Genomic DNA, 19,785 nt, shown 5'->3' with positions numbered 1-19,785 from the left:
TGTCAACATTTTGGAAAGGGTCTTTTGTACTCCAAGGTTAAAATTTCTCAATCATCTTTTCCTTCAGTAAGCCCTGGAGGAGTATAAAATATTCCAGGGACATTTCTATGCCATTCCACCCTAATGCAGTCAAAATTCCAATGCTGGTGGCCCAAACCAAGAAATAAACTTGTTTAACTTTCCCACAAAAACCAAGCCAAATACAAATCAATGATTCACTCATGCTAATTAGCATTTTTTACAATTTACATTCACTTCTGAAGTGTCACCAGTCTTCTCTGGAAACTTAGTATGAATTTCCTAATTGCTGATAATGACCAACAATAGCTTAGACCTCCAAAAGCATGAATATAAAAACACAGTAACATGTCCATCATCTGGTCTGCATGGGGAATGGGTGGTGCCAACTAATGAAAAATGCCAGTTCCCCAACAGCTCCACGTTTTCAGCCAATCAGAAAGCTGCTGGGTGATCCCACAAAGATGAGGTGTTGAGGTCTCGCAAGAGGCGCAGAAACGTGAATCCAGTGACTGACACTGAGGGAATACGGTGCTGCATAACAGTGGGAGACCAAGGCCTGAATGAGGGCTGGCTGCCAATAACTACCTTGTGTTGGCCAATTTTTAGCAGTTGTGAGTGAATGAGACTGATGGGGAAACAAGTGTTAGCACCAGCTTCTGAGGGGTGAGAGACATCGCCAGTCAAAAAACGGACTTTACAGCAATTCCAGTTAGTAGAGAATTACGGTTAGCAGAGTGCCAGATAATACAAAGTTTACTCTAATGTATGTTCTTATTTTTACTGTAGATGTTGGAAATTTTGAAAAAACAAACAGAAAATGCTAGAAGTACTCAAGTCAGGTCAACATCTGTAGAGAGAGAGAGACACACAGAGAGTTAGCTTTTCAGGTCAATGAAATATCTTTAACTTTTTTCAACTGTGATGAAATGTCATCAACCTGAAGTGTTAACACTGTTTCTTACTCCACAGATGCTGCTGACCTGCTAGGTATTGCTAGCATTTTCTGTTTTGATTCCTACAAAAGCACCAATAGTCTTCAATAGGATGAAATCATTCCGCGATGATGTCTTCCCTTTACCACCTACACAATTGGAAGACTGCAGCAGTTGGCAGAATGCAAAACAAAAAAAAACTCAACGTCATTTCCACACGCCCCACTCCAGATTGAAACTAGGGCTAAATCCAGTGACAAAACAGAAAGTGCTGGAAAAACTCAGCAGGTCTAGCAGCATCTGTGGAGGGAGAAACAGAATTAACGTTTCGAGTTTGAATGACCCTTCTTCAGATCTGAAAAGAAGTGGAAATGTGATGAAATTTATACAGTCGAAGGAGGGTGGGGCAGGTGGAGCTGAATAGTAGGCCAGCGATAGGTGGGGACAAAGGAGGGATTGGCAAAGATGTCATGAACTGAAGGACAAAGGAATTGTTAATGGCAGTGGTTAGTGCTAAAAAAGGTGCTAGTTCATGACATCTTTGCCAATCCCTCCTTTGTCCCCACCTATCGCTGGCCTACAATTCAGCTCCACCTGCCCCACCCTCCTTAGACTGCATAAATTTCATCACATTTCCACTTCTCTTCAGCTCTGAAGGAGGGGCATATGGACCCGAAACGTCAACTTTGTTTCTCTCTCCACAGATGCTGCTCAACTTAAGTTTTTCCAGCATTTTCTGTTTTTGTTTCAGATTCCCTGCATCCACAGCACTCTCTTTTAACTAAATTCAGTGACAACGTTCAAAACACATTTAAAATGAGTTTATATGAGCACTGCAGTTCCATTCAGCTCTTATGTTGCTATTAAATAAATGGCAAAATAATCCAGAAAAAGTAAACAGACGCCACAGCTAACCATGGCAAAGTTCAGACAAAGCGAACACAATGATCCAAACAGCTCAGTTATAAATTCAGTTATGTATCCAGATGTTTACATTTGCCAACTAATGATGCTAGTACGCCCATACTCATACTGGAAAAAATTGACTTTATACACCTTGGCCAGGGTTTCCTGGTCGGGGAGCAGGGGGCAGGGCCCGCTTGCCAACCCGTAAATAATGAGGGATGATGTCGGGCGGAACTTCTGATGTCACCCCACCCCAGTTCAATTTTCATGTAGGCGGGGGCTCAGCAGAATTATCTGTGTGCCCGCCAACCTGTCAATGGCCAATTGAGGCCATTGACAAAGTAGTTAAAGTAATTAATGGACCTACCCGTCCAACCTTAAGATTGGTGGGTGGGCAGGCTGGGAGCCCTCACAGGCTTAAAAAAAGGCATCAAACCTGAGATTTCATGTAGGTTTTAAAATTTTTAATAAAATTATCAATGAAAGTGATGGACAGTGTCACATGAGGGAACGTCAGGGAAATTTATATCTTCTGTTTTTAAAATTTTTCCAGACAGGAGCCAATCCCCCTGAGGCAGCACTTAGCCTCAGGGAGATGAGTGTGAAAAAGCTCACTCTCGGCTCAGGGAATCCCCCCTGCCCACACAGGGAGTGCATAGCGCTTCCTGGCAGACATCATGCTGGGCGGGCCTTAATTGGCCCGCCCACATAAAGTGGCGGCGCGTCCCCAATCGGGGGGAAAATTCTGCCCCTTAAATGTTTCTATGGTTATGACTGAGCCACAGCATGAAACAATGCAATTCATTTAAAAGATGCTTACTTCACTTGAAAGCAATGCAGTAATTCAGATTGAAGCTTTGTTACTTTGTTTGATTTATTTTACATTTTGATTAATTACCTATTAATATTACCTGTAAATTAGACATTCAACCTCATTTGGGAAACCTTAAAATAAATTTTGGTTGCACTGTGCTTTAAGAAAACATTTCTGCACTGCTGACAGCAACACAATATACTTCAAAAAGCAAGAGACTCAAATCCAATCAGAATGTTTATTCAGAAATTACAACATAAGTATCAGCAAAAACATTTGTAGATAATATTCAGTGTATATGGTGAGATTAACATACTAACATTCAACTGTTGAGTTTCACTGATTTGATTGTTTATTTACATATCTAAAAAAAGAGCACAATGATCTGTTTAGTCAAAGTATAAAAGCATTGCTCACACATCTTGTTTTATTAACAGGCACCAGAAAGCAGTGAAGAAAGGTTGCTTACCACTTTTTTCTGATGTTCTCAAAAAGATCATGTCAGCAGGAATGCGCTGGTTCTGAAACATAGGATTAAACAATAATTGAGTAAATAGTCAAGGCTCCAACTTGCCTGCCAACTCAAGGTACATCTACTGAAGATGGACTTATTGTACTCTCTACGCCATAGAATTTACAGCATGTATACAGGCAACGTGGCCCACCTGTCACATACGAGCCTCCTTGAATCCTTGTTTAGTCTGCTATTCCTGTCTCCTTCCATACATAGCTAGCCTCTGCCTACGTGTACCTAAACTATTTGCCTAACTGCTCAATGTTGCAGCAAATCCCACATTCGCACTGCTCTCTGGGTAAACATGTTTCTTCAGAATTACAAATTGGATTTATTACCAGCCATCTTATACTTACGGCCCCGAGTTTTGGACTCCCCAGAGTGAAAATATCTTCTCATGTCCATTTTGCTGAACTCTCTCATAATTTTATAGAGATCTCTATCAGTCCTCTCTTTTCCAGAGAAAAGAACCCCAAAAATGTCTTTAATAGTTGTGTCCTCTTTGTTCTAGTTCATCCTTGTATTTTTTTTTTGCACTCAGTGCTTCTATAATCTATATCCTTTTTAAGTTCAGAACCATATACAGTATTCTAAGTGTTTGATAACCAAAGTTTTCTGCATGTTTAACAATTTCTTTGCTTTCAAATTTTATTCCTCTAGAAATGAACCAGCGCTTTGTTTCCGTTTTGTATGACTTTGTTCGGCTGCATTGCTACTTTTATTGATATGAATTGGCATCCCTGGATCAGTTTGCACCTCTACCATATTTGGACTCTTATCCTTCAAGGTAGCCTCCTTATTCCTCCTATCATATTACCCAATCTGAAAAACTGGAATGTTATGCTTATAAATCAATTACTTTCAGAACATAAAAAAGTTATATTCCTAAATCCGAAGTTTTACTAAAATATTTCTTGGATTCCAACTGAACAGCACAGAAAAAGGGGATGCGTGGCCTCTAATCGTGTCAATGCTATTTCATACTAGTTCTTGAAAACTAATTCAGTTATTTAGTGTTACGTCAGATAGACAATTCTTGCAGAAAAAAATTATAACCCGGCTTAGCATCACCTAGTCAGTAACCCTAGTTTATCTAATTATTGCTACTGGTTCTGCCCATGAACTATAGCCTTGATTTTTCACCCAAGTTCCTCAACATCAAAGCAATGAAAGTTGGGCAAAGGCATTGGATCAACTCATTGTCTCGTTCTGCAGCCTGGGCTTAAATCTATTTCAGCTAACTGAATGAACGACAGCTTTGCCTCTGTCTGCTGCTAGGTTCTTTGTGAAAAGGGTCTGAGCAGTCTATTTCCAAGCAACTGTGGGACCAAAAAAAAAAATCACACGATTGCTGCAAACATCTCTCTCACAAACAGTTATTCATTCAATTCATCAGGGTCTGCCATCCACTCAATGATACTAGGGTGTCATGTTGATGACTTCAGAAATTCTCATTTTTTGGTAAGCAAAAGAATCACAGTTTCAGGATAATGAGATTCATAGATTGCAAGCTGGCTAACACCTCAAGATTAAAGCAGATCATTAAAATTTAAGTGACTGCGATAAATAGTCATACCATTAGAAGATGTTTTTGTTTAAATTTAAAGGACTATATATAGTATATACAACTTACATTAAGCACTATAAAATTAAACATATGGTGTTCCTATTACCACCAATGATTTCACCGTTACTGAAAATTAAGAAAAGAGCGAGAAGGAAAGAAAGAATGTGAGTTTTCCTGTTCTCAGGACATCCTAAAATGTTTCAGTCAATTAAAATTGCAATTACTGTTGTAATACAGGGAAACATGACAATCAAGATGTGCACAGCAAAGTGTGACAGGCAGTAATGTGATAAAGATCAGGGTACAGAGCTTGGCCTCGTTTACACCAGTAACATCAGTGCAATCCGGCTGAAATCGGTGGAACCAGCGCCAAAGGTAGAACAATTTTTAAACATACAGAGTTACGCCCCAAAACCGATTACGTTCCTGTTCTGCCTCCCCTTCACTTTGATCTTTTAAACTGGTTTCAGACCCAATTCACCCGATCAGATCCCATGTCTCCCCACCTCACTCCCCTACCCAACCCAAAAGATAGACACTGCAAGATTCCATCAACTCTACCGGTTAGGGAAGACTCTTCAGATTGTGCTCAGTTTCTTAGAGACACAGACACCAGCAGATATATTTTTAAACTTTTCTTGCACCAAGTATATAATTTGCTAAGAAACTGACGAGGATGCACCAATGAAACTAATGCATGGTTAATTACAGTTTCTTCATGTTCACTGATTTCAAATTGGGTTACTTATAGAAAGAGGGCTAGAGACCTGTTAATTTTTTTTTAAGAAGTCCAGTAAAGCGAGCTTTACTCTCCAGTTGGTTTTGCTATATCTTGATGCTAGTGATAGAAGTGAAAATATGTTTCACTTCCTAACAAATATGTATTTCACCTTAATAATCATAAGATATCAACTTCCAAAAAGACTTGGTTCCGAGTGGTTTCAAACCAGTGAAATTTAGAGTTTTTATTCTCAGCTTTTTGCATTTGGAAGCATTTTCCCAAAACATTTTGGGGGATTATTTTCAGTCTGGCAAGGTCAGTGGTGAAGGAAAATAAAACTCAAACATTTAGATGAAATCAAAAAAATAAAGTTATGCTATTCAAATTAATCTTCAGTATTTGGTCTGCACGCACAAGTGTGCAAAAAGCAACAGTATTACATCAGACATCAACTTATACTGGAATGCAGGACAGGCTTTCACTCAACTATGTTGCTCTCCACTCTATCAATCCATCCTACATGTTCCCAGCTCTTAGAAGTATCCAGGCTATATCCTTTGGAAACTGATCATCTGTCCCACATAAATCATTCCACTCAAGCAGGATCATACATCGCCTCCTACCAGGTTGGCAAAGGTTCAACAAACAGTTCTCAGGTTACTGGCATTATGCGAACAAACTTGCAATGGAACATCATCAACAAGTCAAAGAAACTGGAGTAAAAACCATGTGTCTCTGCTGCCAGAAGATAGAATACCAGCTGCAGAGGAAGCTTCTACTATGGCGAAAGATTATTCACCACCTGTTTCCAAATATGTGAATGCAATACTTATACATAAACTATTCTATTTTTTACTAAGTATCATGTGAATACTGTGTAGATTAAACTGGTAAGCATATTTAAAAGCACTGACCTCTTGAAAAAGAATTTACTTATTTTCAAAAACTCCACTTTACAATTCAGCTACACAAAATGTCAGGCATTCATTGATTGTAAACTCAATTAGTAGTTCATGAATGCTATCTATATCATCACCAAGTTCAAACTAGAATGACAAATGTAGGGAATTGGACTGAATCACGTCACCCCTATAATTTTCCCCTTAACCTCTGAGGATTATGATGGCTCAAAATACAGTGCACCACCAAGGTTGAAAAAAACTAAGGGTAAATAAATCAAAAAGTTATATGATACCAAGGCTAGCTTAAAAATCCTGATGATTGTAAGAGTATCAAAAGCTTAGATAGGTTAAGAGTTGGAGTCTTCAAGTCCGAGGGAAGCCTTTTTGGGCTCCAAGATCTGGAATTGTTACCTTAAACCTCCTTACCTTTTAAGAGCCTCCTTAAAACCCATCTCTTTGACTATGCCTTTAGTCACCCATCCAAATATATTCCTTAGCTCAGTGTTCATTTGGTCAATTTTTCTACAGTAACAAGCACTGTACACAGGCTAACTGTTGCTTTGTTGATGCTTAAGTTGGAGTATGAGACTCTGCAGCAAGTGCAAATATAAATACGTAGTGTTGGAGAGAAGAGCAAAGCATAGAACAAAGTATTTGCCAAGAGTGTTACCATTTAGAAGAAACGAGTGAGGAAAAGTTTAAAGAAACACCCACCATGACAGCGGTGGTAGAAGAGACACTAAAGTTTGTGACAGAAACCAGCTCACGACAGTGGGGGAGCTCAACACTGTGGGAAACAAAACCCATGTCTCACCATTTTACGGCAACATTGCAACAATGTGCTGGAACTTATATTTATTCTATTGGATGCATGTCACTCAGCTTTTTATTTTACTTTTTTATATTTTCTCATTTTATACTCATTCCGCATTTTTAAACACTCTTCTCCTCCTAATTTATTTGCTCACTTGTCCTCATTTACCACATTTCTAGATCTTTATTACTGTTACATCTTATATATTTTCATGCATTAGGAGAGTAAAATTAGATCTCCAATTCAATTAGCGAACCACACCTTGTATAGTGAATTATTTTATGCAGAGCACACTCATTACAGCAGAAATTTCCCTTAGTCATGAAACAAATTGACCACAGACATCAGGATGCCACAACAGCTCAACAAATTCAGACACAGGGGGGAAAGGCAGAAGTATTATTGAATATGGTGACTCATTTTCCCCATCCATCAGCACCAATACTTTCTGAATTTTCTGCAATAGATCCAATACAGATGCAATTATCCGTGGACCTTTTGATATAATTACATTAATGCTGTTATGCACAGCAAAAAAAAAGTCAATTTCTTTTTCTTTTGAGTTTTAATCAAGATCAATATAGGCACTTGCCAAACGAAGTCTGATACATTGTAAAATCATCTGCCAAAGTGTCATATTTCTAGGTATTTTCTAGTTAGGAGCGGTGTGGGATGAACACTGGTTTTAGGGAAACAGGAATAGCAATTGCTTCCTGATATAGGAGAAGTAAATACAGCAAACACAAACCTTCTCGACTATAATAAGATCTCCCACTTGAATGTCTGAACTCTTCACCTGCACTTTACCTAAAAAAAAAGAGAATTGTTAATTAATCACATTTGTTGAAGCCACAGCAAACTACACTTCTCATAATTAACGCCAGGTTACCTGCTTTTGGTTTGAATATCAGTCGGTACATGGTTCTGCTCCCCAACTTTCTAGTCTGAGTTTTGTCAAAACTATGCTGAAAGCAAGTAGTAAGGTAAGAGCATTGCGTGCTCATTTCGAACACACAGCAGTAAGAGTTAATCACAAAAACAGGGTCCATGGATTATCTCAAGACAGTTTGTCAACATTATGCATCAACTTCTAGGTATAATAGGGCATTACATCTTTTAGAATCTATCTTATTCCAGAATGAATAATTTAATCTATGTAAATGACATGACATCTGTACCAAATCTTCAAGGCATTTTTAACATTTTAGACTAAACACTAGGTCTTTTTGTAGCCAACAACAGCCAATGTGGTTAGCTCAATAGTGGTAAATTTATCTATGGATACACATAATGCAAATAATATGACTGGAGCTTAATAGCTATATCAAATTCATGTTCAGTTAGTCTAAGTTTTTTTGTCAACTCGCTCCTTCAGCTGTGTGCAAGCTTTATTGAAATATATGCAACCAAGGAACAGATTACGAATGGAAATTCATATTGCTTTGCTGTTTTAGTGTCATTTTAATAAAATATTTTCCCAAGGACTTTTTTTTTCCAATTTACAAAACTTTGAATCTAATCCTGTAGGCCTAACTCCAATTATAATACTGGGCACAAGGCCACAGGAAACTAATGGGAAATTGCATGGATAAAACTCTTGCTCCTTAGGTCATATCAGATATAACAATTTAATACCTACTTATGGAAGTCAGGAAGTAATTCCCTCTGAAACTATTACTTTCCATTCCTTGTTAAAGATTTCACACTACTCTTCTGCAATTTAGATCTCAACACAGAATTTTTAAACTGCAAATGACTAGGTGGGAATAAATTCAATTCTCATGTTCTAAATACACAAATCATTTTAACCTTTGGACTGCAGAGGTCCTATAAAGTGCCTGTCTCCCCGAACCATCAGGCTTTTTTTATTTTATAGATCACAGACCATGATACTGAAAATAACTTAATACAGGAAAACTAATTAGACATTCACACAGTTGTATCATATTGACCCCAAAGTTAACTAAGAATATTAAAAAAATAACCGAAAACCCTGCTTGCTCTTTAGTGCTATTTTCTCCAATTCTTTTCTGTTACCAATCGCTTACTACCCTTTTAAAAAAATCCTTTTAAATTTTATTTATAACCTAATCCTGTTTCATTTTTCTAAGGTTTGTCCCTAAAAATAATTATTTTCCTCTTGGTATTTTGAAACCAGAAACTGGGCTTTCATGAGCAAAGAGCCAAGCATTTTAAAATAATTTTTAAGCCAGTCAGCAGTTCAGACTACGATGCATCTTTAATATAATTCCAAAAAGTTAGAAAGAATATTACTGTACAAGTACGCACACTGCTGATCCCACAGAGTTCAACAGCAACAGGTCAATTAACGTGCCTGTGGAGCCCACACAACCATACAATGAAGAAATCCTTTGTACTAAAGACTTTCTCATCTGCCTATGGAACCATGGTACATCATTCATGAGATATAAACTTTTCACTCCCATTTAAAAATAACAAACATTCACATTTAACAACCCCCCTCTCCCATTTAATGCATCTAAATATAGCTTAATTCAGAATTGGATGGCATTTACATGGGAGCACAGAGTGGAGATGACGAGGCCCAAGTGCAATATGGTATGAGTGCTAAATCAGAAATTCTGCGCAGAGGGATAAGAAGGTGCTGTTTTTATACCCTAATTCAGCCTCCAGGAGCTGGTGAGTGTTCTTTTGTCTCCAAGCTAAGATACTTCTAATTACTTTAGCTGTGTAAATTAATAACTAATTGACTAACTGACTAAATAAATAAGGCTAGACAGACATGGCAGGGCTACAACACATGAGAATCTGAGGAATGCGTCGTAGTCCCAGACAACCATATCTGTTTTAAGTGTTTGCGACTTGAGTAACTGCAGTTCAGTGTTCCTGAGCTGGAAACTGAGTTTGACATTGCAGTTAGGTTAGGTGGAGTGTTAGAGTTGGTCAATAGTCAGGGACAGGAAGATGTGACTGCAATCCAGGCAGATATGGGGAGTCTCAGACCTCAACTTTGACCAACAGGTTGGGAAATAAATATTCCAGTGTACACAATATTTCAAAAAGACAGGCAGAAGGATTAAGGAGGAGGGGCAGCCCTGATAGTAAAGGGTGACATAAGGACATTAGAGAGGAAGGATCTTGGCTCAGAAGATGAAGTTGAACCAATATGGGTGGAGATTAGGAATAGCAAGAGTCAGAAAACTCTTTTCTGGGAGTAGTTTATAGGACCCCAAACAGTAGTTCTACTGTTCAACTACGCATTAAACAAAAAATTATTGGAGCATGTAACAAAGGCAATGTAATAATTGTGAGGGGTTTTAATCTTCATATAGGCTGGACCAATCAAATTGGCTAGGGTGACCTAGAATATGAATGCATAGAATGTTTTTGCGAGTTTCCTGGAACAACTACAGATAAAGCTTTTCTCGATCCAGTATTGTGCAATGAGGCAAAGTTAATTAGTAATCGCACAGTAAAAGATCCACTGGGAATTACCAATCATAATGCAATTGAATTCCATGCTAAGTTTGAAAGCAACATACTCCAATCACAAACAACTGAGCTGGAACTGTTTCAGAATTTAGGTAATTTTGGGAAACCATGAGACCAGAAATTTGTACAGCTTAAATTACTAATCTTAAACCTAAACAAAGCCAATTACATCAGCTGGAGAACTGGCTAACGTTGAATGGGCAAATAGACTAAAAGGTGTGGCCATAAATAATCAGTGGGAAACATTTAAAGAAACAATTCCAAATATTCAACAAAAGTACATCCCATTGAAAAAAGAAAAACTCAGCAAGATCGATCCAATTTACTCAGGAAACTATGGAAGTATTAGATTAAAACAAGAAGCTTAAGGTTGCAAGGAATAACAGCAAATTTGAAGATTGGAAGTGGTCGAGAAACCAGCAAAGGGCCACCAAAAAAGTTGATAAAAGGGGAAAAAAAATAGAATGAGAGAAAACTAGCCAGGAATATAAAAATAGATTGCAAGAGCTTTTACAAGGGTACAAAAAGGGACAGTAGCTAAAGTAAACTTTAGTCCCTGAGAAGCAGATGCAGGAGAAATTATGTGGAATGAGGAAATGGCAGAGGCTTTGAAGAAACATTTTGTGCTTGTATTCACAGAAGACGACAAGCTGCATACCAGAAATAGAGGGTAACCTTGGAGCCAAAAAGTGAGAAAATTAAGGAAATTAATATCAGCAGAAAAATAGTACTGGTGAAACTTAGGGGACTAAAATCTGACAAATCCTCAGGACCTGATGGCCTACATCCTAGAGTTCTAAAAGAGCTAGCTGCAGAGATAGGTGGATGCTCTGGCCATAGTTTTCCAAAATTCCCTAGATTCTTGAATGGTCGCAGCAGATTGGAAGTTAGCAAATGTGACACCACTATTCAAGAAAGGAGGGCAAGAGGAAAAGGAAACTACAAGCCAACTAACTTGATATCAATCCTCAGGAAAGTGCTGGAATCTATTATTACGCAAGTCTTAACAGTGCACGTTCATATTATGAATGGGCAAAGTCAATATGGTTTGAGGAAAATAAAATTGCATTTCACATATTTATTAGAGTTTTTTGAGGGTGCAATGAGTAGAGTAGACAAAGGTGAACCAATAATGTAGTATACCTGGATTTCCAAAAGGCATTCGACAGGATACTACACAAAAGGTTATTAGGCAAGACAAAGGCTCATGTAGTTGGAAGCAATATATTAGCATGGATAGAGAATTGGCTAATGGTCAGGAAACAAAGAGTAGGCATAAATGGGACAGCCTGAAGTTGGCAGGCTGTGATAAGTGGAGTGCCACAAGAATCAGTGCTGAGCTATTTACAATCTATATATGGCTTAGACAAAGAGACAGAGAGTAACGTATCTAAGTTTGCTGACGAAAGAAGGTGGAAATGTAAGTTGTGAGGAGGGCACAGAGAAGCTGCAAAGAGATATAGACAGGTTAAGTGAGTGGGCAACAAGATAGCAGATGGAGTATAATGTGGGGATGTGTGAGGCTATTTACTTTGGTTGTAAGAACAGAAAAGCTGAACATTTTTTAAAAGGTGTGAAATTTATCATTGTTGATGTTCAGACAGACTTGAGTATGCTCACACAAGGAACACAAAAGGCTAGCATGCAGGTACAGCAAGCAACTCGGAAGGTAAGCAGTATGTTGGCTTTATTGCAAGGTGATTGAGTACAGGAATGAAGAAATCTTGCTACAATTGTACAGAGCTTTGGTGAGACCTGGAGTATTGTGTGCAGTTGGTCTCCACATTTATGGATATACTAGCACTGGAGGCAGAACAGCAAAGATTCACTAGGTTGGTCCCTGGGATGCGTGCGTTGTCCTATGATGAGAAGCTGAGTAAGCAGAGTTTAGAAGAATGAGAGATGATTGCACTAAAACATTCAAGATTATGATGGAGTTTGACAGGGTAGACACAGGTGGTTTCTTCTGGTTGGGAAATTTGGAACAATGGAGCACACTCTCTGGATAAGGGGGTCGATCATTTAGGGCTGAGATGAGGAGAAATTTCTTTATTTAAAGGTTTGCAAATCTTTGACATTCTCTACCCCATTGGGCTATGGATGCCCCATTGTTACTTATATTTAAGACCAGGATAAACATAATTTTGGGTCTTTCAGGGAATCAAGGGGTATGGGGAGCAGGCAGGAAAGTAGAGTCGAAGCCCAAGATCAGCCTTAATTGTACTGAATGGTGGAGCAGGTTCAATGGGCCATACGATCTTCTCCTGTTCCAATTTCTTGTGTAACACTGACTCAATGTCCTTTGCCCACTTCTCAAGAGTCAAAATTCATTGAAGCCCAAAGCTACCAAAATATTACATTTCATTTTCACTAGGTACAGTATAATCAGTATGAAAAGTGAACTAATGCCATCCTGGAGAACTCATTCTAATGTAAAATACCCCAAACAGTACCCAGTGCTATAATAAAAACAGAAAATGCTCGAAATGTTTGGCAGAGAAGTTCTTGACCTGAAATATTAACACTGTTTCTCTCTCCACAGATGCTGCCAGACCTGCAGAGCACTTCCTATTTTTATTTCAGATTTCCAACATCTGCAGTATTTTGCTTTTGTGTTAGTACCTAGTGCCATCTTGGGAAACTTGGCTAAGATAAAATCTGAGATCTCAGATAATTCTGATTTTATTCCCAAGTACAATTTTAGCTATCATTTTAACAACTGCTCATTATAATAGCTTAAAATCTCAAGAATTTGAAAACAGTTGTTCAATATTGCATGTTTATGCACATGGTCTAATGAGATTAACTGAAGAGATGAGAACTATCTTAAAAGTCCACATATTAAAAAATGTAAGTGACCAATTTTCAAAACCTGGATCATTGGTAACTTCTTTTCTGGAAACTACTGATTAAACCCACCAGTTGGGTATTATTGTTGAGGAAGCTATTCTAACCTCTTATGGTAAGCTTGCTATATAGCTGTGAATTCATCTCCTCATCGCGTTGATAGCGACGGAACTCATCTAAAGCCTCCCGAACTATTGTCACCGCCATAACAAAACCCTAGAAAATAGAAATTTATCAGTAATTAGAGTGAAGGAAATCAGGTTATTATTACCTAGAATAGACATCAGCAACAGATTTTAGCAGCAGCATAATTAAAGGGTTTAAATCCAAAATTGACATTACTTGCTAATTTTAGCTGCTGTCAAAGTCATCATTCTACTAGATTCACCAAAGCAAAATAACTATAAACCAGTACTTGAAATAAAAAGAAGATAATCCCTTTATTTCAATACAAAAGCAAGCATTGTAAGATTATAACAGGTTTTGCATGAGTAAGCTCAAATTCAATTTTGATGCTCCTCTGCAAAATATTTAATTAATTGACTTATATTGATTTGAGTTTAGCTATTATCCTACCACTTCACTGCATATGCACTAATTCTCCTGCCTCTCCAGTACAGAGTTAGGGGTATAGAAAACAATTAAGTGTTTTGACTGGTTTTTTGAGAACTCGATGGGCATTCAAAATGATAATTTAATGGTGGACCATCCTGCACAGTGGCTGCCACATTGGTTAAAGTGGTCCTAGGGCATCTCTGATGTTTGTCTGGAAAGAAAGCTGGGGTCACTGAAATATCTAACTAATGGTGTTGTGTTTGCATTAAGGTTCATCCGGGGAACTAGTGTCTGGCAGTATTTGATTCAATCATTCTCAAGCCTTCCCAACAAAAACAGGACAGAAACACTCTGGAAGCAGGCTGAGGCAGTGATATTTAAAGGGGCTCTCACCTTCAATAAGGAATAGTTGGATAGTTGTTTTAGATTGCTGGGTTTATTTGGAGTCATTTTTTTGAAGCTACAGAGCTGTTGAAGAACTGAATTTCGGCTGCAGCTGCACCATTCAACTACTCTGGCTAAAGCAGTGCTAGGAAAAATGAGGTAGCTGCTGTAACTGCCATTGACACTGCAGCACTAGGGGAACTGCAGCAAGAGGTCAGAAAACAAAGTGTAAGAGGAAAGGGTGAGTTTCTTCCAGAATTCAAAGACGCACTTGAACATGACAGAGGAAATGTGTCTGCAGAGGCTTTGCTGCTGGATGCAGGTAGTCACGGAAGCAGGCCGCCTGTTACTGCAGAAATTGAAGCCAAACACAAGGGCAATCAGCAGTCCTGTGGCTGGGGCTGGACAGGTATCTGATCCTCAACTTCAATGTCACAGGCACATTCCTTATTTTGGTATATGGCAGTCAGTCAGTCAGTCATACTGTCCATGTGGCCATCAGACAGGTGGCAGATACCCTCTTTGCAAAGAGGCAGCAGTGCATCAACTTCCCTATGTGGGCTACTGATGAGGAGAGCACTCTTGGGTTAGTGGCATACGGAATAATCTTCTGGCAAAAGCTGTAGAGGCACAGAAAACATAATGGTTACAGCACAGGTGGCCATTCAGCCCATCGTGTCTGTGCTGGTTCTCCGAAGGACCAATTTACTTGGTGCCATTCTTTAGCCTTCTCCCTGTAGCCCTGCACATTCTGCCTTTTCAAATAAGAATCTAACTTCCTCTTAAATGCCTCGATTGAACTTGCCTCCAGCACACACACAGGAGTGCATTCCACTCGCTGCTTGAAAAAGTCTGTCCACATGTCTCCACTGCTTCTTTTGCCAAGTACCTTAAATCTATGTCCCCTTGTTCACGATCCTTCCACTAATGGAAACAGTTTATCCCTATCTACTTGGTCCAGACCCCTCATGATTTTGCATACCTCTATCAAATCTCTCTCAACTTTCTCTTCTCCAAGGAAACTAACCCCAACCCCTCCAATCTATCTACAAAACTGAAGCTCCTTATCCATGGAATCATTCTCATGAATCTTTTCTGCATTCTCTCTAATGCCTTCACACCTTTCCTAAAGCGTGGCGCCAGAACTGGACACAATGTTCCAGTTGAGGCCGAACCAGTGTTCTATATATGTTCAACATAATTTCTTGCTTTTGTACTCTATGCCTCATTAATAAAGCCTAGGGTGTTGTATGCTTTTATTAACCACTCTCACAACCTCCTACCACTCTTGATTACTAATGTACAGGTACACCCATGTCTCTCTGCTCCTGTAACCGCTTTAGAATTATAGCCTTTATCTTATATCGTCTCTCCGCACTGTTCCTACCAAAATGATTTCACATTTCTCTGTATTAAACTTCATCTACCACATGGCCACCCTTTCCACCAGCCTATGTCCTTCAGAAGTTCTACACTATCCTCCTCACTGTACACAATGCTTAAGTTTTATATCACCCACAAATTTTGAAATTGTGTCTTGTAAACCAAAGGTCTAGGTCATTAATATATGTCAGAAAGAGCAAGGGTCCCAGCATCAACCCCTTGGGAACTCCACTATAAACAATGCTCCAGTCTGAAAAACATTGATTAACCACTACTCAGTCAATTTTGTATCCACGTTGCTACTATCCGTTTTATTCCATAAGCTGTAACTTTGCTCACAAGTCTGTTAGCAGCACTGTATCAAATGCCTTCTGGAAGTCCATGTACACCACATCAACAGTCAACCCTCTCTGTTACCTCACCAAAAAAACTCCAGCAAGTTAGTTAAACACTATTTGCCCTTAACAGATCCATGCTGGCTTTCCTTAATTAGCCTGCATTCGCCCAAGTGGCTATTAATTCTGTCCTAAATGATCATTTCTAGAAGCTTCCCCACCACTGAGGTTAAACTGACTGGCCTGTAGTTGCTGGGCTTGTCTTTACAACATTTGAACAAGTGCAATTCTCCAGTCTTCTGGCACCACCCAGGGTCTAAGGGAGACTGAAAAATTATGGTCAGTGCCTCTACAATTTCCACTCTGTGCCCTCAGTATCCTTGGATACATCTCATCTGGTCCAGGCACCTTATCAACTTCAAGTACAGATAGCCTGTTCAATGCCATCTCCTAGTCAATTTTAAACCCTTCAAGTGTCTGAATTATCTCCTCTGTCAATATGACCTGCACAGCATCTTCCTCCTTGGTAAAGGCAAATGCAAAGTAATCATTTAATACCTCAGCCATGCCCCCTGCCACCAGGCATAAATGGCTTATTGGTTCCTAATTGGCCCCACTCCTCCTTTTAACTATTTCTGGCTATAAAAGACTTTTGGCTTCCCTTTCATGTTAGCTGCCAGTCTCTCTTCATAGACAAACTAATTTCTTTGAAAAAGCATTGAATAAATATCTGGTTTGGAAGAGGGTTAAAGATTTTTGGAATCGCTATAGCTCAATCAAATGGGCCTATTAACGCAATGGTTCATATATTGCTGGGTTGGGGGAGGACGCAATATTATCAGTTTCAAAGTGGAGATGTGAATTAATTTCTGCAGTCTTGCTCGAGTTCAGCGATATTTACACAGTACATTTAAATCAGTTAGATTACAGTCTATGGAAGGGACACATTTAATGGGTCATTTTATTTTCATCATTCAATGTCTTATGCTATACATAAAAGGTAAAAATATGATTTATTTGTCCTGATCAACCGGAGGTCCTGCCTCACTATCAATGAGCAGTGCAACATTGTTCAGAATAATTACATTGCATCTACTTTTTAAAAAGTGTCTTATAAATATAGCACAAGGCTATGAAATGTGGAAAGCATTTCTTTTAAACCTGTCATCATTTCCATTTCACCCTGAATGCATTATGTAACTATCAAAATTATTACCCAATGATAGGATACATCTTTATTCTTTTATGGAATGTGAGCATCGTTAGCAAGGCCAGCATTTATTGCCCATCCTTAAATACCCTTGAGAAGGTGGTGATGTCGCACTTTCTTGAACTACTTAAGTCCATCTGGTGTAGGTATGTTAGCACCCAATAGGTTCTGCTGAAGGAATGTTAAATACCCAGTACTTGAAGGTAAAAGGTGGACAGGTGCTGGGTGTTGATTAGTTAATTATACTCAATTGTATAGAAAGAAGAGTCAGCCAGTACTGGCTGTCTGGTGTGTGAGAGGGGAGGAGTCAGCTCTGTAATGGGCAATAAACATCCTAGTCTCTTGTATCCTTCACATCCAGGCTTAGGAGTTAGCCAACAAGGTAAACCCACAGCACTATTAGGAAGGGAGTTCCAGGTTTTTGCCCCAGCATTGAGAATGAGGATGTGTGCGCCTCCTCCTCTGGCTAATTGTTTAATTGCCCACCACCATTCATGACTGGATGTGGCAAGACTAAACTTGTAATTGATATTTAGCTCCATCACAAAGACATTTGCTGAATACTTCTACATTGCTAGTTTCCTACATCACCTCTCCTAAGCCATATTTATGATGTAATCAAAGATTTTTTTATAATTGTAAGAGGTAAAGCTTTATGGAAACGGAGAGCCAAATAAACTATCTATTCAAAATTCTATGACAAAAAACAAAAAGATATTTGCAAAGTTTTGTTTTAAAACATCTTAAAACAAAATACTTCTTAAATTACACTATGTTTGAATACCAGCACTACTTAGCACTGTAGCTAGATTTGATATTATTGAACACATCCTAATTCAGGGCAAAGGTATACTTTAAATACCAAGGAAATCGAATTCAGCCTGAATCAATGAGATCTGAACTGAATTTGATCTTCACTACAAACAGAATATTTGATTACTGCTGACCTTCTGTACCTTAACACATCTATTTTACCGAAGTTGTTCCATGGTATAATTATAATTGTAGAAGCATTTGAAGCTAATCAGGTTTAAGCCCACTTGTAGAACATATTTTATGACCAATGCATATTTGCAAATATTGTTAGTTTCTTCACCAGCGGAATTAAAATAGACCTTATAATCTGAAGCCAAATTTCCTGAACAAAATGTCTACAAAAATGAGCTATCATTTACAGTAGTATAATCCTTCACAAACTTTTGATTCCATTTTAAGTAATTCTCAAGTTGTTTTTAAGGTGATTCAAAAACATTTGTATAAACGCACCAAATAGCTTTATTGGTTGAAAAGTGAAGTTTATTGTATTACGTTACCTTTTAGAGACCCAAGATAGGCATATGGATATGACCATGATCACAGCCTCCTGCCTGACAACAGGCTGCAGTCCTAATCACACCCATATGATTGCCTGATCACTCCAAAATGCAAATAACTTGCAGTTAACGTAGCACATTTAACACACAAAAATGTCCGAAGACTCTGAGGCATGAGGAAACACAAACATAACAAACTTCACAGTTCCATGCATCATCAACTGAAGGCTAACTTTTCTTCCCACAAATTAGTTATTTCAGAAATACTTGACAATTAAAGTATAATGCTGTTCTTCATAGGCAAAGTTAAAAACATGAGAAGTTGATATATTTCACTTACTAGAGGAGCCCAGTACGTGTACAGATAGCCTATCTTCAATGATGGTACAAACTGTGAACACGATACCACCAGAAAATAAAGATTCAAGAAAAACTTGAATTGTTGATATAATACCTAAAAAATAACATTACTACGATTAGATTGGTAATTTCATTTCATGTGCATCTTTAAAACAGGTTGTACTTCAGAGCAAACAGTGTCATAGATGCATTCTTAAAGGAAGTGCTTTAAAAAGTTCACCAGAAGACGACATAAGGGAAATACTCAATAAAAATAAAATATTGCATTTGCTGGAAACTGAAATAATAAACAGAAAATGCTGGAAATAATCAGCAGGTCAAACATCTGTGGAGAGAGTTAATGGGCCAGAACTTGGACGTTTTTCTGCACCCTTCAGCTGAAAAACATCTTTGCACTGGAACGTGCTGAAAGAACAACGGGGGCAACAAGGCATCTGGGAAATCAGCAAATGGCAAGATTAACATTGTATCTGAAATAAAGTGGGAACAAAAGACTGGATCAAGAGAGAGAGAGAGTGCGAGGGAGAGAGAGACACAGAGACAGAAGGAGAGAGGTAGAAAAGCAAAGAAAAATAATTTTAAAATTTAAAAAACTCTTAACAGCATTTTGGCACTTGAAGGAATGAAACTCCACTCTTTAAACTGTTCAATTACTGTGTCAGAGAGGGTGATTGGCACTGCACTAAATTATCACGTCATTGAAAATGTACGTTTCCTGTTAATTATCAGACTT

General features: G+C 38.4%; 1 protein-coding gene across 5 annotated transcripts in view; it reads right to left on the bottom strand.

The window, feature by feature from the left end:
* atp9b (ATPase phospholipid transporting 9B) overlaps positions 1-19,785 on the bottom strand; it is a 273,915-nt gene that overhangs the window by 190,227 nt on the left and 63,903 nt on the right. For all 5 annotated transcript variants that reach the window (XM_041189970.1, XM_041189971.1, XM_041189974.1 and 2 more), the window contains 4 exons: positions 19,033-19,146; positions 13,620-13,728; positions 7,940-7,998; positions 3,143-3,194 (listed from right to left, as the gene is read on the bottom strand). In XM_041189970.1, the coding sequence (XP_041045904.1) occupies positions 3,143-3,194; positions 7,940-7,998; positions 13,620-13,728; positions 19,033-19,146 (334 nt within the window). The remainder of the gene's footprint in view (positions 1-3,142; positions 3,195-7,939; positions 7,999-13,619; positions 13,729-19,032; positions 19,147-19,785) is intronic.

This window comes from Carcharodon carcharias, chromosome 6 (genome assembly GCF_017639515.1).
Source record: "Carcharodon carcharias isolate sCarCar2 chromosome 6, sCarCar2.pri, whole genome shotgun sequence".
NCBI lineage: Eukaryota > Metazoa > Chordata > Chondrichthyes > Lamniformes > Lamnidae > Carcharodon > Carcharodon carcharias.
Note: the sequence above shows the minus strand (reverse complement) of the source record. Positions and strands in the feature narration are given on the sequence as shown.